Below are 22,552 nucleotides of genomic sequence, written 5' to 3' on the forward strand. Positions count from 1 at the left end.
CTTTGCCTAGTTTAAGGTTTCCACACCAATTATTTTTTGGTCTCTCGTTATTATTTTTTTAGTTATATATTCCACTTGTCTGGATAATTGTTTTGGTCAATTTGGGCTGCTCGATCTGGGAAATTTTGAAACGAAATTTCAGATACATATATTCCACTATAGTGATCTAAGAGTTGATGACGTGATCAGAAAAAACAGTGTTAAGACCCCCTTCTCCTTTATCATACCTCTTTATTTTGTTTGAGTGGCCATTTCCAATTAACAACTGCGCAAGTTAGTTCAGATATCAACATTAAATTAAAAAAAAATTATCTCATGAAAAAATGAAATGAAATAAAATAAAATGAGATGAGATAAGGAATGAGATATAAATAAAAAATTAAATTATAAACAGCCTATTTTACCCCTAAATTGTTGGGATTGTAACAAGATAAGATTTAAATTATTAATTTTATCTATCATATTATCAAACTATTATTTAAGTCAGGTTATTTACTTTGATGGAAAAAAAACATTTGATCTGTCTTTACTTTGTTATTATGTGTTAAAGTTAAACTCGAGCAATAAATTGAGACATTATTTTTACTTTGTTTTATGGCAGACATTAATTTTTTTAGAAAATAAATTATTTTGAGAAAAGGGACCCCAAAATAAGTATGTATCTTATTTTATTCAAAAGGAAATCATTTTTTTTTCTTTTTAGGATCACACCTACTTTTATAAATAAAAAATAATAAAAAATTTAAGATGAACAACAAATTTTTTTTTTATTTCAAGGCTTTATTTTTACAGCAAAAGAGGTATCCTTTCATAGTGACATAATCCTATTTCACTCCTTTTGTTTCCTTTCATCGATCTGGGCCATCATGCTGGATGGAGAAATTTGCTCTTCTGTTCATGATAACACTATTTTATGATGTAATTCATAGTGAATGCGATGTGGGATAAGCATTGACAAGTCTCAATTCATGAAAAACATGTGAATGAGTCCAATAAGCTTTTTGGAAAGATCATGTGGTGTAATTTTCACTGCTAGCTTGGGTTCAAAGTTCCACAGAATAATCTGAAAGTCTTGTTTCTTGTAAAGGGTGGTTTACTAGCACTGTCGAGAACAAAAAAAGACCTAATTTAAGCCTAGAAGATATTTTTAATTAATTTTTTTTTGTTTTGCTATTTAGGTTTTAAGCCTAAATATTTTTAAGAATATTTAGCTTGTGTATGTTTTTTTTATTATTATTAGAGGTTGATTATTTATATTATTGTTATTCAGAACTTTTTAGTTTAGAGTTCTTCCTATGATAAATTGTTATTTTTCAAGCCTGAAAAACTCTAATTTCTCTTATTTTGTTGCACGCTGTTGCGTTAGAAAGAATCCACTAACATAACAAGATTTTAAATTTTATAGATTTTTTCTTGATTTGTGATTTCCTCCTCATTATTTGGCGTCTTTTTCCATGATTTAAATTACTAAAATAAATTTATCTATCTAGTAAGTGATTTAGTAATAAAAATTTAAAATCAAGAAGTTTGTTCTTTTTATGATTTTAAATTTGAACTTCATGGTTGCTAATATGATAACCACTAAAGGCTTACATGGTTGTTAACTTCAAAACCCGTGAGACCAGTTGAGATACACGTAAACTACCTTGGACACCCACGTTAATTCAAAAAACAAATTACTAAAATATGTGCTCAAATTTATATTTTTTTTAATTACACCATAATATTTTAATTTCAAATAATAATTTGTAATTTCGTTTAATTGTACTTAACAAACACTTCATGTACATACATCTGTCTTTGTAAAAAACAAATACACTTCCTATACATAAGAGTATATTAATACTTGTAGATTTCTACGATTCAATTGTCAGTGTATATGATAGAACAAAATGAAAAGTATTTTTGGAATATGAAATATATATTTTATCACAAAAGAAAACTATTCATTGCACAAAAAGTCTTTGTGGTAGATGAGAAAAATTTAAAGCTATTGACAGAGACTCAAGTTTGAATGTGAGGAAAAAACACATAAACTTCAATAGTCAGAAACTTTAAGAACTCAATTAGAAAGAAAAAAAAAATTAAAAATATCCAATTGTTAGAAACTAAAAATTTATGATTTGTAACTCACAACTAGATAATTGGAAAAAATTAATGGAAATATTGATGAAAAAATCTGTCATTGTTTACTCCTTTTAATTACTACTTTTTTTTTTTTTCTCCAAAATAATAAAATAAACCCTAAACCAAGAACCCATCGCACAACATGTAACTTCTCCAACAAAATATATCTTAGCATGCTAGCATCCCTTCGGAGCAGTACAACGTTTCATGTCAAGTTCACACGATTCCAATTACCAAGCTGCGCCCCTTTCATATTCTTGTATTCTATGGCTCCATTGCCAAGTTCCAAGGATTTTATCCGAAATGAAATAAAACATACACATTCAAATTTAGCAAAAACCAAGAAACACTGATAGTTTTGTTTTGGACAGAAACAACTATTCAGATTCACAAAGACTAAATGCAGCATTAAAACCGCGAAGCACTACATATAATGAGGTTTACACCACAACCATTAAAATTTATCCCTTGTGTTTTGAGTACAGTAGAAACAAGCATGGGACAGTTGTGGAGTTTTTCCAGCAATATTTGAAATTACGCAGCTTTAGATGAGTCACTTGGAAGTTGTGATTGCAAGCTCCTCCTGAGAAAATCAGACAATTTTGTACTGGCTGCACGCCCTCGTTCTAGACATTTGAGATATTCTTCCACTAAGGTACAAATTGAACAGCATTATAACAGATCAGATGCCAGATGCAGAAAAATAGCAGGGAAAAAAAATTATTTTGAAGAGTGAACGACCGGATTTTGTAATAAAGACACTTCAAGAATGAAGTCCAAAATTCTTTAGAAGCCGATAATAATTATCTTCACCTGACTCTGAGAGTTTTAACATAAGAGCAGAACGGAACAGGATTGATCCTAATCATGAGAGAATTTGGCAGAAAAACAATCAGAAATCATTATTCATTTTTTGGAGACTGGTATTAGGTTTTATGAAGTCCTAAATGAGCTCCAATCAAAGGCTAATAAGAGGGAGGGATAAGTGCATTGAAACTTTGTGAGAAAATGCACACTGTATGCTTCAAGCTGTTTGATTTAGGAGACAAAGACAACTGTTTCAGAAGAGGAATATACGTATCTTCCTTAAGCAGTATAACAGCAGACATGTCACAATCATCTGACTAACATAATGAACTGCAAAGTATTTGATATCTCCTAGAATATTTAGAAGCATGCAAGCAGGAAGAGGAACCTGAGCACTTAGTTTTTTAGGAGTTAACTTTAAAATAGATAAGCACAAGGATTTCACATCCACTAGCTGGGGTGTAAAACCAGTAGGTGAGGCATAGTGATAATAATGTGATTTTCAGCTAGCTAACCTCTCCATTTGTCACATGTTCAACAATATCTTATATGTCTGTATCATATGATTAAGTTGGTGTACCTGACATTACACCATGGGTAACAGAGGTGATGATTCCATGTTCCATGGGTTCACCTTCTACATGGGATGATCCTTCTGGTAGAACAGAGACAACAGTGTTTGGGAAGACTAAATATGCGAATCCCCTCATTTTCTACAAAATAACAAAACAAGCATAAGCAAGGGGAATTTGGGAATAAAAATGAAGCACAAAGTGCATAAGCAAGGGGAATTTGAGAATAAAAATAAAGCACAGAGTAATTGTATCTCCACCATGAGTAGAGTTCAGCAGTCCACATAGGTAGTCTGCACCAAGTATTTTGCTTAACAGTTTGAAACCTAAACTGAAATATAAATCAAGGGCTTGTATAGACACTTATGAAGAAATACGGTTTTCTCTTTGCTTTTTCCTCCCTTTATTCCAAGACTTTTCCATCCTGGATGGATGAGCCTCGAATTACTCAATTTAGCATTAAAACATCCCAGTATAACTGCATTTACGATGAAATTAAAATAATAAATAAATTAAAATAATAAATAAATTTATTATACTAACCTGCTCTTCCAGCTTGGTAGGATCCAATATAACATATCCACCTTCTGCCAAACAACAACATATTGCAACTGCAGAAGGCAGTATGGCATCAGTCACCCAAACGTCAAATTAACATAAACCATAAGAAGATGACAAACACTTTTTAATTACCTGCAAGATGTTTCATAGGAATTCCAGCATCTACGAGGGCAGCACATGCTGCGTTTATAGCACAGACTAGAAGCTACACAGATTGCAGTCAAGAAAATAGCATCATATCAATTTTTCAAACCAAATATAAGGATACAGAGAGCATCCTGCTTAAATCCAGCTAATGCATATTGCATATTTGTTAAAGAATCTGCAAGTTATTTTTCTACATCCCAAAAAGGAATGATATCATCATCTGAGTGTGTCTTCATGGAGAGAAAAAACTCGTAGTAGTTAATAAATTGGATTTATAAGCCATATGAACTAACCACAGAAAGGACACTGTAAAATAAACTAATTTCACATGCCAATAGAAGTTATAATAGTAGAAGCATTATAGCTAGCAAAGAACCTTTTTCTTTTTCACATGATCATTTAATAAAGAAACGTATAAAGTCATGTTGTCTCTTGGCAGAGAGCTCAGCAAGAGAAAGAGAAAAATAGAACAAGGATCATGAATTCACATGAATAGAGTGGGAGATTGCTCATTCCATAAAAAGAATTCAAGATGAAATGAGGCTGAAATGGAAAATTAGCTGGGATGCAGGTCTAGTCCTACAAATAGAAAGCACAAATAAATAGGATACAGCACCATCATCATTAACAACCTGCAAAAGAGAGATAACTCCATTATTGTGATGCATGAAACTGATCTGTATAATATCAGGAGACACATGCAATGCATTGCAAGCAAGCAAGCACACATCATACAAAATTATTAGCTAGGTATAAAATGTAGAAGTGTGCTACATGAAATAGATGTATGCATCTTATCTTTATTTATCAAATGATTTATTTTTTAATATCGCATAAAGATGCAGCATCAACAACATAAAGATCACTCGAAACAAACATAAGAAATAAAGAGTAATAACTTGAAAGGTGACAATGAGGGGTGGGCAACAATTTTTGGAACATAATCATTAAACTCCTGCCAAACATAAAATTTTCAACCCATGCACCAGCCCACTGACCTGAACGATAATTGATGTTGTGGTGTTTGGGTTGAGAGTCAAAATGCAGATACTTTGCAAAGTCCTCTTCAATATCATCTCAAATTCCTTTTCCAGTTTTCCTATACAATTGGTAGTGATAGGCAGAAGTATTTTAAAAAATAAATAAATAAGCAAACAAATGAGCCATAGTTTAACTAAATCCAATTGAAACAGCAACAATTAAACTTGAATGACATAGCAAAGCAAGTAGCAACTGAAATGCTTCGTCATGCAAAAAAGTTAAAGTAACAATGCTTCAAAGTTGAAATGAATTCACTGTGCATCAAATAGTATAAGATGCCACAGTCACCAGTTTCCTTCCAAGCTAAATATGAAAAGTATTCCTTGTCAAACTAACTCGTGTTTGTGCTCAGAATATATCAAAAGGTCGGGATTTTTAGTTTTCAAAGAGAATACTACTAGGTCTTAAATTTGATATCTCGCAAGCTATGCGCATGAATTAATTTGTAATTTTTGTTGTTCAAAACAAAACCCATGAACATGCCAATATACAACATTCAATGTCCAACGACAAAACTGAAAAAAAGAAAAAAAATACAAGAAAAAACTAACCAATTTGTCCTGTCTTCGGCTTCCAAATAACTTCAATACAAGCCTTCTCAGGGTTCTCATTCTTCTTTGTGCCAGCTTTAGGTCCATAAACAGCAGCTAAGACCTTTGTATCCCCTAAATAAAATCAACAAGTATATTCAACACCCACTGAGCAATTCTCCACGCCAAAAGCAAAATAAATAAATAAATAATGCCAACAACCCATTTTTCCAGATTGGATAAAATATAAAGATAACCTAAAAAAAAGGTTGAACAAGAACAGGAAAAATATAAGAAAACAAAACCCAAAAGATAGTTTAGAAAAAGGAGGTACCTTGAGACCAACTGGCAGAGCCATGAGCACGGTGAAGTACATTGCGAGCGCAAGAGAGAGGTCTTAATTGGCTTGGAGAACGACCATCGTCTCTGTCAGTCTCCATGATTTAATTCACCCCAACAAGCACCCCTACAAAGTTCCCTTTTTTATGACAGAACCTTATAATTTAGAAAAGACTGAAACTTTGTTACAGCGAATATAAATTAGACACAGGATTTGATTAGAACTTAGAAGATGGTAGAGGATGATGCAGAGTTTTGGGGTTTTGGGTTTAAGAATTATTTGTTTTGCTTTTAGGTTAGATGAGGAGGTGTGGTGGTGGATCTTAATTGGGGCTTGAAGACAAGTCCAGTGGACGGGTAAATAAAACAATACGGCTTCATTTTCGTTATTGAAGGTTTTGATTTTGAATGGCAAGTTTCCCTTTCTTTTTTGGATAAATAGAGGGAACAAAGGCCCATCAAATCTACACCAGGACAAGGAGGGATGGGGAAATTTTATGGTGCCCTTATTTTATAGGTTCATTTCGGGAAAAAAAATATAAATAGAAGAGATAATAAAATTTATGATTCATAAAAAATAATAAAGAATTTCATCAAAGATTTATCTATCCTACTTGTGTATATTATTTAAGTTCTAGAAAATAACTAATAGAATATCATTATTATTTCTTGTGTATCATAAAATAAAATTTATTAGGAGAAATATATTTAAATAATTAGATTAGATACTATACTAATAAAGCGTTTGGGAACGCGGTGCAAACCGCGATCTCAAAAACTTTAATTTTTTTTTAAAATTTAATATGATTTGTATACTTTAGATTGTTTTGATGTGCTGATGTCAAAAATAATTTTTAAAAAATAAAAAAAAATCATTGACATGTATTTCGGCACAAAAGATTATTTGAAAAGTAACCGCTACCACACTGCCAAACATATTCTAAAATGCCTTGGTAAAACACTGTAGTAGTGTTTTTTTATTTTAAAACTTTTTTTTCAATTATATCCCTTTATGTCCAAATTAATAACAAGTTATTTTCCATCCTCAAACATTTCTTTGTCTTTCTCTATAATCTTTTTAATTTGTATAATTTTGTTTTCATCCAAAAACTTTTTTTTTTTTTGTATTTTAATCCGTGTGTTATTAGAGAGAAAAAAAGAGAGTGACATGAGAATAGCAAGTTGAGAGAAAAATCAAAATTTCTCCACTTTTCAGCAACAATTCAAATTTTGAATATTCTAATGATATATTATTTTATAATAGATGATGTGTCATCTATTTTTATTTTATTTTTAAAAAATAGTTTTGTTTAAAAATAAGTTGTGTATAAGAGAATAAGTGAATGTAAGTTTTTTAGTGGTTAAAAAGAAAGACTTAAAATTTTCTAAGCTTGACCCACCTAAGTTCAAATCTTTTTACTTTCTTCATGATTCCTTCTTTTGTATTTTTAGTAAAGTTTATTTTTATTTAGTTTTGTTTCATATTTCTTTTATGGTAAAAATTTATCCTACCTTTTTGTCCTTCAATTTTTTTTAATTTCATTATTTATTTATTTTTTGTTGTAAAAAAAATTTAAAACACCAAAGTTATTAAACTAAGTTGAGTCCATAACTTAAGTTACAGATTTGATAAGTTAAGTCAGAAAACTCTAGTTGATTCAATATATTGCTCTCTTAATATTTTTTTATAAAAAAAAGATGCAATCTTAAAAAAAAATTTAATTTATTTTCAATTGGTTTTTATAATATGTTTCGATTTAGTTTCTATATGATTTTTGTTTCAACTTGTTTTTATAGGGTTATTACAGTTTCATGATTTAAATTACAAATTTGATAGTTGAAATTTGAGTTAATTTAATACATCATTGTTTTAATATTTTTTTAAAATATTTTATCTTGAATTAATTTTTCATCCAAACCATGTTAAATATAGGATGTCTAGGTTTCTTTGAATTTGCGTGCTTCGGCTTTATTTTTTATTTTTTATTTTTTATTTTTTTATGTTAAAAAGTTTTTGGTTTGACCTGTAGCCTTGTTACCGAAAGCAATACAAGAATTCATTCACCAAATATTTTCTTATTAGCTTATATATATATATATATATATATATATATATATATATATATTATGCTTGCGAAATTTCTGCAGCACTAGGCTTCTCCTTTTATTTCAAAAGTCTACCGCCCTAGATATAGGCGGAAACAACATAAAAAAAAAAGAAGCTTTTGTTTCCTATAATATCATATAATGTTATATTATAAGATTATTTTTCTTTCTTATATATTTTTGAATTTATTTTCTTATGTTTTATCTTGATTTTTTTAATTTGAGATTTTGAAAATATTTTTATTTAAAAAATTATGACAATAGATATATGATATTATAGGAAAGGAGAATTTTATTTTTAAAATGAATAGATCTATTTAAATTCACTCAACTATTATCTTATTCATTAACCCATTTAAATTATTTGACTGATTTTAACCATGTCTAAGACATGACATATAGGGATTTAATTGAAAGAGATTCAGGGACTAAATTGTATTTTTTATAAAAAATGAGAATCAAAAAAATCTGTTTAAGGACTTATTTGGAAGAAAAATAAAATATAGGAGCCAACATAAATTTGTCGAGGGGCTTTAGGGAACAAAATGTCTATACGTTAAGCAACAGACACATATCATTATTTAATGGTGTCGTGACAATGATTAACAAAAATAACTAATAATGGCACTTGAGGGCCCAGCTGTTGTGGTCAACCGTGTGACTTGTTCCGTCCTCGTCCCGGGTTCGACTCTCTATGTGCACGCCTGTCACCCCTGCGGTGCCTAACATGTTCCTGGGCTTGCAGGATATCCAGTGGGCCGTGGGGAATAGTCGTGGTGCGTGCAAGCTGGCCCGGACACCCCACGTGAATCAAAAAAAAAACTAATAATGACAAAAATATAACATACATGTATATATGTTATTAAGATTAAAAAAAATCAGTAAAGCTACTTTTTTAAAAAAAAAATAGAGTACAAGGTGAAGCTACTTAAAAAAAAAAATAGAGTACAAGGTGTTATTAACCCAACTGAAAATTATCTATATCCTAATTGTTAAAAGAAGTCTATGTCAACAAATATTAATTGCTATTAAAAGAAGTTCAAAAATTTCCAAGCTAAATATACAAAAAAGAAAAGAAAAAGAAAAGAAAAGAAGATTTTCAAGCTAATTCAAAAGTTTTGAACTTTATTTATTGCTATTAACTTCAAAATGTTAATCTTTTGGAGCAAGAATGTAAAAAAAATAAAAAAATATATATTGATCTTAAAATGAACTAGGAACAAATCATATGGTATGAGATTACACTTGTGATGTTTGGGTGTGACATGAAGAAATTCATGGATCCCACCATTCACTTCATCCTAATATTCTCCCTTTTGGGATTACAGTCACAATTGGGCAGAAATACAAGTACTGAATCAAAACGCTGCCGTCCATACAATCTTTTTCTTTGGAATATATATAATCTTTCAAATTGAGAGAAACTAAACTATCAATAAATGGCAAAAAGAGTAAAGAACAACCGGTTCACCTCCAAGCTATGTCACAGAGATCAATCATTTATCAATGAGGTCAGGATCCTGGTGGTGGCGGGCCACCATGCTCCAAAAGCCACCGCTGGATACCAAGATCAACACCAAATTTTGAGTCATGTCTGGTACGACTTGTGTTTTTTTTTTTTATGGCTAAAAGCAAAAAATACCAAGAGTTTCTATGGGTTAAGCAAATAAAAAATAACAGAAAACAAATTCATTGTAGCATAACACATTATACATCAAGCTAAAATATGTGGGGAAAGTCCTGTTCATCAAGACTCATTGTACTATGGATTGTAATATTACTAAAAAAAAGCATTGTTCACCAAGACTCATTGCACTGTGGATTGCATATTTTATAGGGGCATTGTGTGCTGCAGCCCTAGGCATAGACACCTGGCACAAGGGTAGCCATTCCTAGCCATAAAAGTTCCAAGGTTGTAGGGGAGGAGGGGTTGCGCCCCAGGCTGTGGATACGTAGCGCTTGGATTGTCATACCCTGATGTTGTCCAGACCCACACCAAAACCCATTTTGGGTTCGGACGCTGACCCCAAACTCAAACCCCTTGGGCCCAGACTCTGAACCCATCCCACACTCCTTAAGGTCCAGACACAGAAGTACCCCAACCTAAACCCCATTAGGTCCGGAAACAAATGACCCAAACCCAAACCCCCTTGGGTTCGGGCATGTACCTAGCCCTAGCCCCATTGGGTCTGGCCATGGAGCCATCCCCTAACCCTCTTAGGCTCGGAAATGGAAGGACTCACACCTAAATTCATTTTGGGTCCAGCTGCTGACCCCAAACCCCTTGGGTCCGGACTTCAAACCCATCCCAAACCCCTTTGGATCCGGACACAGAAGGACCTAAACCCAAACCCCTTTCGGTCTGGACAAGAAAGGACCCACACTCAAATTCATTTTGGGTCCGGCTGCTGACCCCAAACCTTTTTGGTCCGGACTTCAAACCTATCCCAAACCCCTTTCGGTCTGGACACAGAAGGACCCAAACCCAAACCCCCTTCGATCCGAACAAGAAAAGACCCACACCCAAACCCATTTTGGGTCTTGACATGGATGACCCAAACCCAATCCCCTTGGATCGGACTCTGCAACTAACCCAAACCCCTTTGGGTTCGGACACAAACAGACCCAAACCTAAAAACCCTTTGGTCCAGACTCCAAGAAGGACCCACACCCAAACCTATTTTAGGTTCGGACTCCGAACCCATATCAAACCCTTTTGGGTCCGAACACGAAAGGACCTAAACCCCCTTGGGTCCGGACACGAAAGGACCCAAACCCAAACCTATTTTGCGTCTTGACACCATAGTTATCAAACCCGGCTCGAGCTTTGACCAAACCAAGGGGTTAGGTCCCGGGTTTCATGGGTTAACTCGAATCAACCCGAAAAATTTTAAAAATATATATTTAAAGTTTTAATATTTCATATGAAAAAATTAAGAAAAAATCCATATGAATATAGGCTATACATGTTGTAACTAATGAAGTTTAAAACAATATTTTAAACATGTTATGCTTTTAAATTGAAGTATTTAAACCAAAAAAGTTTTTTATTCCACATTGAAAAAACATAACTTTTTTCTTGTGAATATAGAGTATATATACTCAAAGGCTTCAAATCCCACATTGAAAAGATATTATGTTATCCTTTTAAATTGAAGTATTTAAATCAAAAAGTTTTTTTTATTCTACATTGAAAAAACATAACTTTTTTCTTGTGAACATGGAGTATATATACTAAAGGGCTTCAAATCCCACATTGAAAAGATATTATGTTATCCTTTTAAATTGAAGTATTTAAACTAATTTTTTTTTATCTCACATTGAAATAACATAACGTTTTTCTTGTGAACATAGAGTATATATACGAAAGGGTTTCAAATCCCACATTGAAAAAATAAATTTTTTCATAGGAACATAAAGTATATATACTAAAGGGTTTCAAATCCCACATTGAAAAAACATAACTTTTTTCTTGTGAATATAGAGTATATATACGAAAGGGTTTCAAATCCCATATTGAAAAAATAACTTTTTTCTTGGAAACATAGAGTATATATACCAATGGGTTTCAAATCCCACATTGAAAAAATAAAACACTTTCTAATATTTATATAGTGAACTTTAAAAAGTGTTAATAACCAACTAAAAATATAAATAAAAAGAGGGGTATGGGAGAAAAATCACATTTGAAAACAAAAAAAATTGGGCCTCGCCCGAGTCATGAGTCGACCGGGTTTGGCCAAGTCATTGCATTGACGGGTCTTTTGACAAACCCAAACTGGTCCAGCCACCGGGTACCGAGTCAACCTATCGGGCCGGTTCGGGTTTAATAACTATGTCTGACATGGAAGGACCCAAACCTAACCCTCTTGAGTCGAACTCTGAACCCCACCCAAACCCTTTTAGGCTTGGATACGGACGAACCCAAACCCAAAAACCCTTGGGTGCAGGTCCACACCCCAACCCTAACTAATATTGGGTTGCAACACGGAAGGAATCAAACCTAAACACCATTGAGTCCGGACAGAAAATGACCCACACCCAAACCTATTTTGGGTCCTAACATGAAAGGACTCAAACCTAATCCCCTTGGGTCGAATTTTGAATCCCACCCAAACCCCTTTGGGTTCGGACACGGACGGACACAAACCCAAAAACCCTTGGGTCCGGACCCACACCCTAACCCCAACTCATATTGGGTCGCGACACGGAAGGGCCCAAACCCCCTTGGGTCCGGACATAGAGGGACCCAACCCCCAACCCTCTTGGGACCGAACATTGAAGAACCCATACCTAAAACCATTTTGGATCCGGACTGGGAAGGACGCAAACCCTTTTGGATTTGGACATGCACCTAGCCCCCAAACGCATTGAGTCTGGCCATGGACTTAGCCCCCAACCCATATTGGGTTCGGACAAGGAAGGACCTAAAACCCATTTTGGTTCCGGATTCGAAATGACCTACTCCGGATTCGAAATGACCTACTCCGGATTCGAAATGACCTACATTCAAATCCCATTGGGTTCAGGCATGACTAGATACAACCCATTGTAGGTTCGGATAGGGAAGAACCCAAACCCCTTTGGGTCTGAACCCAACCCCCACCCATTTTAGGTTCAGGCACGGAAGGACCTAAAACCTCATGGGTCACGACACTAACCCAACCCTAACCCTCTTAGGTCAAACACAAACCCACCACCCAACCCCCTTGGGTCTGGCCACGGAAGGAACCAAACCCCAACTGTAAACCCCCGGTTATAATTTGGGGTGTTACACCAACCCCTTGGGTCCGGATACGGTTCCAAACCCTACTCGTTTGGGTCCAACCAAGGACCCTCACCCTCTTAAGTCCGAACTCGGACGGTCCCGACCCCCTTGAGTCCAGCCACGAACCCAACCCCCTTATTCTAGTGTCCTAACCCGTCCGCCTTATAATCCAATTCCTTAGGATCTTATATTTTTTATATATATTTTTTTTATGGAAATAAAAAGCTGCCCCGCGGCAACGCGCAGACATGCCACCTCATATTTTTCTATTTGCTACCATAATGGAATAATATTTTTGCTCTTCATAAAAATAATCTTTTATTCAATAAAGTTGATGAGGCGTGCTTACTACGAGTCAGTGAGTGTGAGGCACCACACCCTTCAGATAACAAGTGTAGTGCCTTCTGGTGACTAAACAAATGTTGTCTTATTGAATGCGCCACCACATCTTCTTCCATTAGGTATGATGTGTGTGGTCGTAAATGTGGTAGTTTGTTGCCTGTTGGCTTTTTTTTTCATTCTTTGTTTCTCTCCTCCTAAACAAATGCAATCCTTTTTTACTTGCCTTTTCAATTTCAATTCTTATTCTTTTGATTTCTAATTTTTCTTTTTGAATCTTTTATAGAAGTTTTATTTCCTTTTAATTTAGCCCTTCAATTTCAATTTGGCATATTTTCTTACCCATTCGATCGTATTGTTTTGATTTTTGATTTTTTTCTTAAATCTTTTGTGAAAGTTTTTTATTTTCATTAAAAAAAAATATATCAAATGGTTTTTAGTAGGTTTGTTCAAGGATAATTGGGTTGCAGGTCAACCCTATTTTTTTACCAGATAATATCAGGTTAATCCTCCCTCAATTTTTATTGAAACCTAACCTAGTCTAGACTCCAGATCACCTAGGTCATAAGTCAAACTATTGAGTTGGGACAAGTTTTAAATATATGATCTATATGGTTATTCCAATCTTATCATTAGGGTCGTATATTTTGAGGGTTAGGCCAAGTTTGTTTACCTTTTATTACGTAGTTTACATATTTATCACGAAGCCTTGGGTTTGCTTTAGTCGGTTTTTGTCTTTTTTTTTTAGGGTTAACCCAAGGTTGCTTATCTCTTATTACGTAGTTTACATGTTTATCATGAAGCCTTGGGTTTGCTTTAGTCGGTTTTTGTCTTTTTTTTTTAATTACATGCTTCTCAATATTTTTTTTCTGAGGTTATCATTTTATTTTTCTTAAAAACAAAACCCATTTATTATCATTGTCAATTTTTCTTTTAGCATCTCATTAAAATAAAACCGGCTTATTCAACTCCTTCAATGTTATAATTTGGTGCTCATTTTTTTTGGTCATTTTGTTAATTTTTTTTCTATTTTCAATTTAATCCTCCAATCAAATAACTGTTCTCAACCTTTAATTTATTTTTATTTTGATTTTCACTCTTATTCTTTCAATTCTTTTTTTTTAAAAAAAATTAGATCATTTTCGTGTAATTGATTTTTTTCCACCAATTTTATCATTTAATATTTGATTTCTCGAGAATTGAATATATATATTTTTTTTATGTATGGTGCTTGTATTCTAATGCTCCAGCATGCTTTTAATGCCAAACTCGAGTATCAACGCGTAGCAAGTCCTGAGCCTCAAGTTATGTTGGTTGACTTAAATTAACTCGAGCTAATTTTTTTTAATTTTATAAATTATAAAAATTGATACTGTTCTTTTTTAAAAAATAACAAAATTTAATTGGTTTTGGGTATGTTTTTCATTGCTAATTAGCTAGTAACTGTATCATTAGATTTTTATTTAAAAAAACAAAAACTCTCTTGCGACTTATGCGGCGTAACGTCCGTTTGGGTTCCCTGTCTGGAGAAGTAGAATATTTTGCTTTTGCGGCAGCAACTTTCCCATCAGCGTGGGGGGCAAGCCCATTTGCAAGGGCTGCTAGTGTCTTGAACCTTTCGTGGCACTACTCTTTTTATTGATGATGTTCTTCGTTTCGCCCTCCCCTCAGCGTTGAAAGATTCAAGTCAACGCTATTGGGTTATTTATGTATAGAAATTAATCTGTTTAATCCGTTGGTGGTACCGAATCTCAATTTAATTTAAGAGCACTCTTCGTGGGCCTTTATTTTTATATAAAAGTCTTTATTCTCCTAAAATTAAACAATTAAGGTAGTTCTTATCATAAGGGTTTTCTCTTAATTAAAACCATAAGTAGAATATTTTGCTTTTGCTTAGATTTATAATTATATGTTTGGTATTGTAGTAGCTGTTGTGGTTGTGATTTGAAAAAAGTTATTTTATAAAAAGTACTTTTAGTTGAGGTTAATTTGATATTTATATATGTTTGGTTAAAACTGTGGTTGAAATTGAGGTTGAATAAAAAATAGTTTAATGTGTTTAGTTAATAATACTTTTGAAATTGAGATTATAAAATAATTTTAAAAAATATATATTAATATTTATGCCTTTTAATTTAAATATTGTAGATTTAACTATTGTTATTATATCATGAAATAGATAATAATTTATATAAAATATTTTTCATTGTTCCATTAAACTATTTACAATTTCATCATGTATGAAATATATCTGACAAGGACTACAGTTTTTTTGATTTCTTAAGCGCGCGATAACATCAGGTAAAATATAATTAGGAACAAAATTAGAATTAAGATCAAATTCTACAAATGCTATGTCATCAAGCGATCTCTGTCTAATTTACGTAGTGTCATTGAATAATGTTAAACACTAGTTTTTCTAATAAAACACAATTAAAAAATTAAAAATAATTCTTATTTTTTATTTTACTGGGTCGGACTTGGTTTAATGCATGTTGAGTTTTGAACTGGACCCGGTCCGGCCGGAACAGTGTAACATGCTACATGTTCATGCTAATTGCATTGTTCAACAAATAGTGCAATTAGCATGAACAGTGCGTGAAAAGCACGAATTCCTTGCTTCCTAAAAATCGAGATCCTGCCGCATATAAATGGTGGGACTCATATTTTTTATTTTTTAACAATATGTAACCAAACAGCTGATTAATTCGTTTTTTAAGAAACACGAACGCTAATGCGTAGACAAATGGATATACCAATAAAACTCTGTTCCTATAGTCTCTTCAAAATAACATCAATCTTGTCAAAATTAAAAGATTGAGGGGATGTTTAAAGTTGTATTAACCATAGTTTTGAAACCGGTCTGGCCTGGTAGGTCGATTCAGGACTGGAATCAGGTCAGATTGAAAAAAAAATAGGAAAAGAAAAAAATTAGTGTAACTTGGCAAGATTCGGTTAAAAAATCGATTGTAACTCGTTGAATTTTTTTTTTTACTAAAATGATGTCGTTTTGATTTTAAAAAAGAATTGACCTGGGCGACCTGGTCAAAACCTGGAACTCGGGTCTTAAATCGGGCCGGATCTAAAAACTATAGGATTGATGTTTGTTTTTTAAAGTATTTTTTATTTAAAAATATATTAAAATAATTTTTTAAAAATTTTAAGTGAATTTTTTTTAATTCTAATTAATATTTTTTAGATCTTTTTATATTGCTATGTAATCAATGATTTGGTAAATCCTAAAAGTAAAAAAAAAGAGGTTTATTTTCTTATAACTATTAAACGATTTTCTTTTTTCTTACTTTATTTTCTTTTTTTGATTGACCAAGTATAATTTTTTAGATAGTTTTTAAAAATTACGGTTATTCAATCATTAAAAGATGATCATTCATGTAAGGAGTGTCTGTGATAATAGTAGATATATTTTTTTTAAAATATTATTTTTGTAAATACTTTAAAATAATAATTTTTATTATTTTTAAAATTTTATTTTTAACATTAATAAATTAATTTTTAAAAAAATATAACAAAATTAATTTAAAATAAAAAATTAGTTTTTTTTAAAAGGCTACCCAATCGCAGCGCAAAGACTCCCTGAATGACATAGTAAGTATAAAAAAACAGTTTAATTATAAAACCAATCAATCCTTGGATTATTTTATTGAAAATGGAAGGAGCATTAAACGCTATCACTTTTTTTTGAATATCTTTATTTTTGTTAGAAATTATTTCTTATAAGTAATAAAAAAAATAAGAGTCCATTTTCTTAATTACTAAACAATCTTCTTAACTTCATTATCTTTTTAACTCCAAGGGATTGGTCCAGTGGTTCGCTCTATTCTTTGACTTTTAATATTTTAATCTCAATATAAGTAGTCATGAGGATTTATTTCATTCCATTATTATTTGTTTTTATGTTTCAAAAATATTTTTTAAAAAAATTAATTTTTTTTTTATTTTTTTACTTCAAATTAATATTTTTTTTAGTGTTTTTAGATCATTTTGATACGCTGATATCAAATATTATTTTATTTTGATATATTTATGAGTAAAAAACACTTTAAAAAGTAATCGTAACCACACTTCCAAATAAGCTCAAATACATTAAATTAATATGAGAGATGCCTGCACCGAGGCTTGTAGCCCAGCGGCAAAGGCAAGGTTTCCTTGCCTCTGTCACCTGGGTTCGAGCCTCAACGTGCACGCCTGTCACTTCCGCGGTGTCTTACTTGTTTACTGGGCTTGTAGGGTGTTCAGTGGGTCCGAGAATTAGTTGTGGTGTGCGTAAGCTGGCCCGGACACCTCGGGTTAAAAAAAAATAATAAAAAAAATGAGAGATGCCTCTTTAATAGTATTTAAATATAAAATTTAAGACATGTACATTGAGCAAGAAATCTATTATTTTTATCAATATCTAAAAAAGAATAAAAACATTATTTTTTAGGTAGTCACTATAAGTTATAATTTTTCAATGATAGACAGTGTTTATTTTGTGAATGTGTTACAAAAATCCACTGATGAAGGAATATGTCTATAACAATCCCTTAAAAAGTTAGAGAAATTAAAAAAAAAAGCAATAACAAATAAAAATTGGGATGTGTTCACAATTTCTTGATAATTTAAAATTTTAATTATTTTAACATGCTAATATTAAAAATAAATTTTAAAAAATTACAAGTATTATTACAATATATATTTTTTAAAAAAACACTTTAATAAATAAATACAACTACACCTTTATAAAAGAAAATAAGAAAAAGAAAACAAAGCCTTGATGGCTATTGAAACGTCCCCATCCTAAAAAAACAAAAATTCTGACATAATCCACTGATTTGCTGAAACGTCCCCACACACGTAACCTGTAGCGTGCCGAAACGCCCGTGGAGTACTGCAAAAGCTGGAATAACAAATGAATCTTTCGTTCTGGCACAGGTGCTACTATTCTAAAGAAGTTGAGGAAGACGAAGAAGCAGGGTGAGTTAACACACAAATGAAAGAACTTCACTTTCACTTTCACTTTCTATTCTAATCTTATTTTAATTAGCGGTCATTAAGTTTCACTAATCTAACCTTAATTATTACTGTTTGGTGGCTAACCACGAAAAAAATATTAATTAAAAGGACTATAAGAACTTGGGATCTGGTTCGTTGTTTTAACAACTGGCGCTATTGACCCTTCAACAAAAGGGCACTCCTCCTTTCCTTTGCTGCGTTTTCTTTCCCTTTTTATGTAGAGAGCTAGCGTGTATTACTGAAAAAAGCAACCACACCTCTGCCCCTGTCTCTGGTAATTTTCTGGGACTTTTATTTGTTTCTTTTGGCTGTTATGGTGGAATTTTTTATGTGGGGTTTGTGTGAATATAGTGTCGGTTGCTTCTTGTTGGCAAAGAAAGAGATTTATGTGGTCGTGATTGGCGATTAAATTGATTTCTTTTTAGTATATTGCATGTTGGTTTTGGCAATTATGATGTTTCATTCGGGCATTCTTCTTTTTTTCTTAGTGGGATCTGTGTGAAATTAGAGAGTGTTGGTTCATACTTGTTTGGAAAGTAAGTAAACAGTTAATCATTAGTGTATGATTTTATCTCTGTTTCTTTATTGAAGGATTTTGTTTTTTCTTCTTTTTTCCTGCAAGTGGGAATTCCTTCTTTTTGTATATTTTATAACTTCTTGTTTTGTTTGTCTCTACAGCCTTTGTCTTTTGTAAAATGCCTTCAATCTTTTTAATTTTGTTGTTTCTCAAGAACATTCATTGCGTTGAATGTAAGACTATACAGTTTTTATTTTTATTTTTCATTAATGTTTTAATTTTTGAGTCTCCGCTCAATGTTGATAAACCTGTACTGTGAACTGCTTGCTGCTTCGGTGTATAGATCGAAGAAATTATTCCAATTGATCTGCTTTTTTCATTGTACAATAACATAGTTGAACTATCTTCAATTTCTGCTAACAATGCAGCTGCATTTCAATCATGTTTTCTACAATAGATTTGATTACTGGTTGTATTTAAAGAGTTAGTGCTTTGGGTACTAAGTTCATCTATGTTTATGAAATGTACTTCATCTTTATTTAAGTGAAGGATTGGAAACGATGTGCAGGGATGATATTGAGCATTGAAAGTCAGCTAGCGTGTTTAATCGAGTTGTTTTCCGATGGGCCAAGAATTTCGATATCCCTGTACAATAGAAATTGGGAAATTTCTATGGTTTATAGGAGTGATAGTAGCTGTGGTGTTAACATTCCAACATTTTGAATTGCCATATGGAAACATTATATCATCTTTGTCTTCTGCTCAAAAGGATCTAGGGGCAGGAAATGGTAGCTTGTTACCTCATGGTGCCTCGTCAACACATGAAATGCTTAGCAATGTGACTCAATCAAATGGTTTGAACTACACTGCTGGTGGTCAAGAGACTGGTGATAATCATGGAACTGAAACCCCAGCAAATGTAAATAATGGTGTAGTATCAGAAGGAAGCAGAGGCATGAATGAGTCTTCTCTGGTGGACAGCCGGGGAGAGGAGTCTTCACTGGATGAGTTGGTAGATACAAATACAAATTCCACACTCTATGTAAATAATGATGTTGGATCAGAAGGAATCAAAGGCTTGAACGAGTCCTTGGGAATAGACAACCATGGAAGGGAATCTTCACCTGAGCAGTTGCTAGATCAAAATGAAAATTCCACACTGGAACTCAACCGTTCTGGTAATGGATCCGCTTCAATAGAAACTGACAGAAGCCTTTCTCGAGAAAACATCACTTCCACATCAGAAAATATAGGAACCTCACAAGCTGGAATTACACCCATTGCGCCAGCATTACCACCAGTGGATTCCCCATCTAATATAGCAATCCCAAGGAATGCAGAGCCTAGCACTTTAGCTCCTGTTGTTCCTGTTGAGTCGAATACATCTAAGACGGATAAAGATGCATCACATGGTTTAGAAAATGATGGGAAAGCAGGGGAACAGTTGAATAATTCTACTTCATTGCAGAATAGTACTTCTGTGACTTCTGTTCGTGAGGTGAAGAAAGAACCTCATACGCCTTCCCCAGCAGTGATTTCAATTTCTGAGATGAACAATTTGCAGCTTCAAAGTTGGTCTTCTCCTATTTCAAGAGTATGTATAAAATTCTGCTCTGAATATGTAAGGGATTAACTTTTTTGAGTTAGTTACATTAACTTTTCTCTTCTTGCTGCCAATTTGTTTGTAGAGCCCACGATGGCCTTCAGCAGTAGACCAAGAGCTGCTAAATGCAAAATCACAGATTCAGAAGGCACCTCTTGTGGAGATTGATTCCATGCTTTATGCTCCTCTTTATCGAAATATCTCCATGTTCAAAAAGTAAGCTCATTAAAATTGAAAGCCTCCCTTCTGCTTTAAGTGCGCATGCACACATAATTTGTTCTATTCTTAAAGATACAATTAGAGTAGCTCAAGCAAAAACATTCAAGCGAAGAGGATTAGATAGTAAAACTTTGCAACGTTTATTGCAGGAGTTATGAATTAATGGAGGACATCCTGAAAGTATATATCTACAAGGAAGGAGAAAGGCCTATATTACATCAGGCCCCGCTCAAGGGTATATATGCTTCTGAGGGATGGTTCATGAAACTGCTAGAGGCTAACAAAAAATTTGTTACAAAAGACCCCAAAAAGTCCCACCTGTTTTACTTACCTTTCAGTTCTCGAAACTTGGAGGTAAATTTGTATGTTCCTAATTCACACAGTCATAAGAACCTCATACAATATTTGAAGAACTACTTGGATATGATCTCGGCAAAATATCCTTTTTGGAACAGAACTCGAGGTGCTGATCATTTTCTTGTTGCTTGTCATGACTGGGTAGGCTCTTCATGCTTCCTTTAGATTTACAATTTTCCATTTGAATGAATCTTGAAGCTTTTCAAGTCATGCAGCATTTAAAGTAATGCCATCTCCTTTTATGTAATATCTAGTAATCTTTTTTGGTTTCTTAAAGTATTTTCTTGTGTGAAACCTATTTATTGCATGTCATGGTTCACATAAGATTATTGGGTGATGACCAGTACAATTTTCTTTCTTGGACTTTTTACCTATTACTTCTTGAGTTTACGATATTGTAGTGTATCTTTGTCCTAAAGGCTGGATGTGTAAGTTGAAAATCCGCACATAGCCAACTGGAATGATTTTCAGTTTTTAGGACATCCTAATTACATCAATTCTGTTGGCCTAATAACCATGTTTTTCTCAGGCGCCATCTGAAACAAGACAACATATGGCCAATTGCATTAGAGCCCTCTGCAATTCTGATGCTAAAGGTGGTTTTGTTTTTGGCAAAGATGCAGCTCTCCCAGAGACGACCGTGCGAACACCTCAGAACCTTCTAAGAGATCTTGGAGGCAAACCTGCTTCCAAGAGATCAATCTTGGCTTTCTTTGCAGGTAGCATGCATGGCTATCTACGGCCAATTCTGTTACAGCACTGGGGAAATAAAGATCCCGATGTAAAAGTATTTGGTAAATTGCCTAAGGTCAAGGGCCGAGGCAAAATGAACTACCCACAGTACATGAAGAGCAGCAAGTACTGCATCTGTGCAAAAGGTTTCGAAGTCAATAGTCCACGAGTTGTAGAGGCCATTTTCTATGAATGTGTTCCCGTGATCATATCTGACAATTTCGTGCCTCCATTTTTTGAGGTTTTGAACTGGGAATCCTTTGCTGTTTTTGTTCTGGAGAAGGACATTCCGAACTTGAAGAATATACTCCTTTCAATCCCGGAGAACAAATATCGTGAGATGCAGATGAGGGTCAAAAAGGTACAACAGCATTTTCTTTGGCATGCTAGACCTGTGAAATACGATATATTTCATATGATTCTGCACTCTGTCTGGTACAACAGAGTTTTCCAAGTGCACCCAAGATAGCCAAAAAAAAAAAAAATTCTGATATAGATGTTCATTTCATTGGAGGTAGCCTGAAAGAACCCCCTTGTGGGGAATTGAAAACACAGAACAGGTCACATGGACAGGTGGAAATAGATGAATTCTTGTCTTACATAGTTATTACATTTGTATTTTTCTGTAGATAGATTTTGGCAAAATAAAGTTGCTATGCTGTATATGCCTCTCCTTTCCCTTGTTGTAAAGGGTTCTTCATATTCACTCACTTGAACATGTATCTGATCTTGTTGAAATTTACGGATGATATCACAATCTGAGTCTTCGCCTCA

At 33.3% G+C, this 22,552-nt stretch overlaps 2 protein-coding genes across 4 annotated transcripts; one reads left to right on the forward strand and one right to left on the reverse strand.

Annotated features, from left to right (window-relative positions):
* Positions 1 to 2,431: 2,431 nt before the first annotated feature.
* On the reverse strand, positions 2,432 to 6,530 carry LOC133674075 (exosome complex exonuclease RRP46 homolog). The gene is made up of 8 exons (XM_062095044.1): positions 6,120 to 6,530; positions 5,807 to 5,920; positions 5,213 to 5,313; positions 4,826 to 4,846; positions 4,200 to 4,272; positions 4,050 to 4,117; positions 3,515 to 3,647; positions 2,432 to 2,777 (listed from the first exon to the last, which is right to left on the reverse strand). Exons 1-8 carry the CDS (start codon positions 6,223 to 6,225, stop codon positions 2,662 to 2,664), a joined length of 732 nt encoding a protein of 243 aa, XP_061951028.1. The 5' UTR covers positions 6,226 to 6,530; the 3' UTR covers positions 2,432 to 2,661.
* An 11,631-nt stretch (positions 6,531 to 18,161) lies between these two features.
* On the forward strand, positions 18,162 to 22,552 carry LOC133674773 (probable glycosyltransferase At5g03795). 3 transcript variants are annotated; one of them, XM_062096003.1, is made up of 6 exons: positions 18,172 to 18,311; positions 18,459 to 18,624; positions 19,436 to 20,461; positions 20,556 to 20,686; positions 20,839 to 21,187; positions 21,576 to 22,552. In XM_062096003.1, the coding sequence occupies exons 3-6, from the start codon at positions 19,490 to 19,492 to the stop codon at positions 22,245 to 22,247; spliced, it is 2,124 nt and encodes a 707-aa protein (XP_061951987.1). In that variant the 5' UTR covers positions 18,172 to 18,311; positions 18,459 to 18,624; positions 19,436 to 19,489; the 3' UTR covers positions 22,248 to 22,552. The 3 variants fall into 3 exon arrangements, with proteins under 3 accessions (XP_061951988.1, XP_061951987.1, XP_061951986.1); XM_062096004.1 differs by lacking the exon at positions 18,459 to 18,624 and having other exon boundaries at positions 18,162 to 18,311; XM_062096002.1 differs by having other exon boundaries at positions 18,173 to 18,624.

The sequence above is a fragment of the Populus nigra genome, chromosome 15 (genome assembly GCF_951802175.1).
Source record: "Populus nigra chromosome 15, ddPopNigr1.1, whole genome shotgun sequence".
In the NCBI taxonomy this organism is placed as follows: domain Eukaryota; kingdom Viridiplantae; phylum Streptophyta; class Magnoliopsida; order Malpighiales; family Salicaceae; genus Populus; species Populus nigra.

Excerpts from the sequence above, each read along its gene's own strand:
- LOC133674773 (XM_062096004.1), top strand. The coding sequence starts at position 19,490 with ATGGGCCAAGAATTTCGATATCCCTGTACAATAGAAATTGGGAAATTT. Across the intron at positions 20,462-20,555 it reads GGTCTTCTCCTATTTCAAGA|AGCCCACGATGGCCTTCAGC; the intron begins GTATGTATAAAA and ends ATTTGTTTGTAG. Across the intron at positions 20,687-20,838 it reads AATATCTCCATGTTCAAAAA|GAGTTATGAATTAATGGAGG; the intron begins GTAAGCTCATTA and ends CGTTTATTGCAG.
- LOC133674075 (XM_062095044.1), bottom strand. The coding sequence starts at position 6,225 with ATGGAGACTGACAGAGACGATGGTCGTTCTCCAAGCCAATTAAGACCT. Across the intron at positions 3,648-4,049 it reads CTACCAAGCTGGAAGAGCAG|AAAATGAGGGGATTCGCATA; the intron begins GTTAGTATAATA and ends GTTATTTTGTAG. Across the intron at positions 2,778-3,514 it reads TACCCATGGTGTAATGTCAG|TGGAAGAATATCTCAAATGT; the intron begins GTACACCAACTT and ends TTTGTACCTTAG.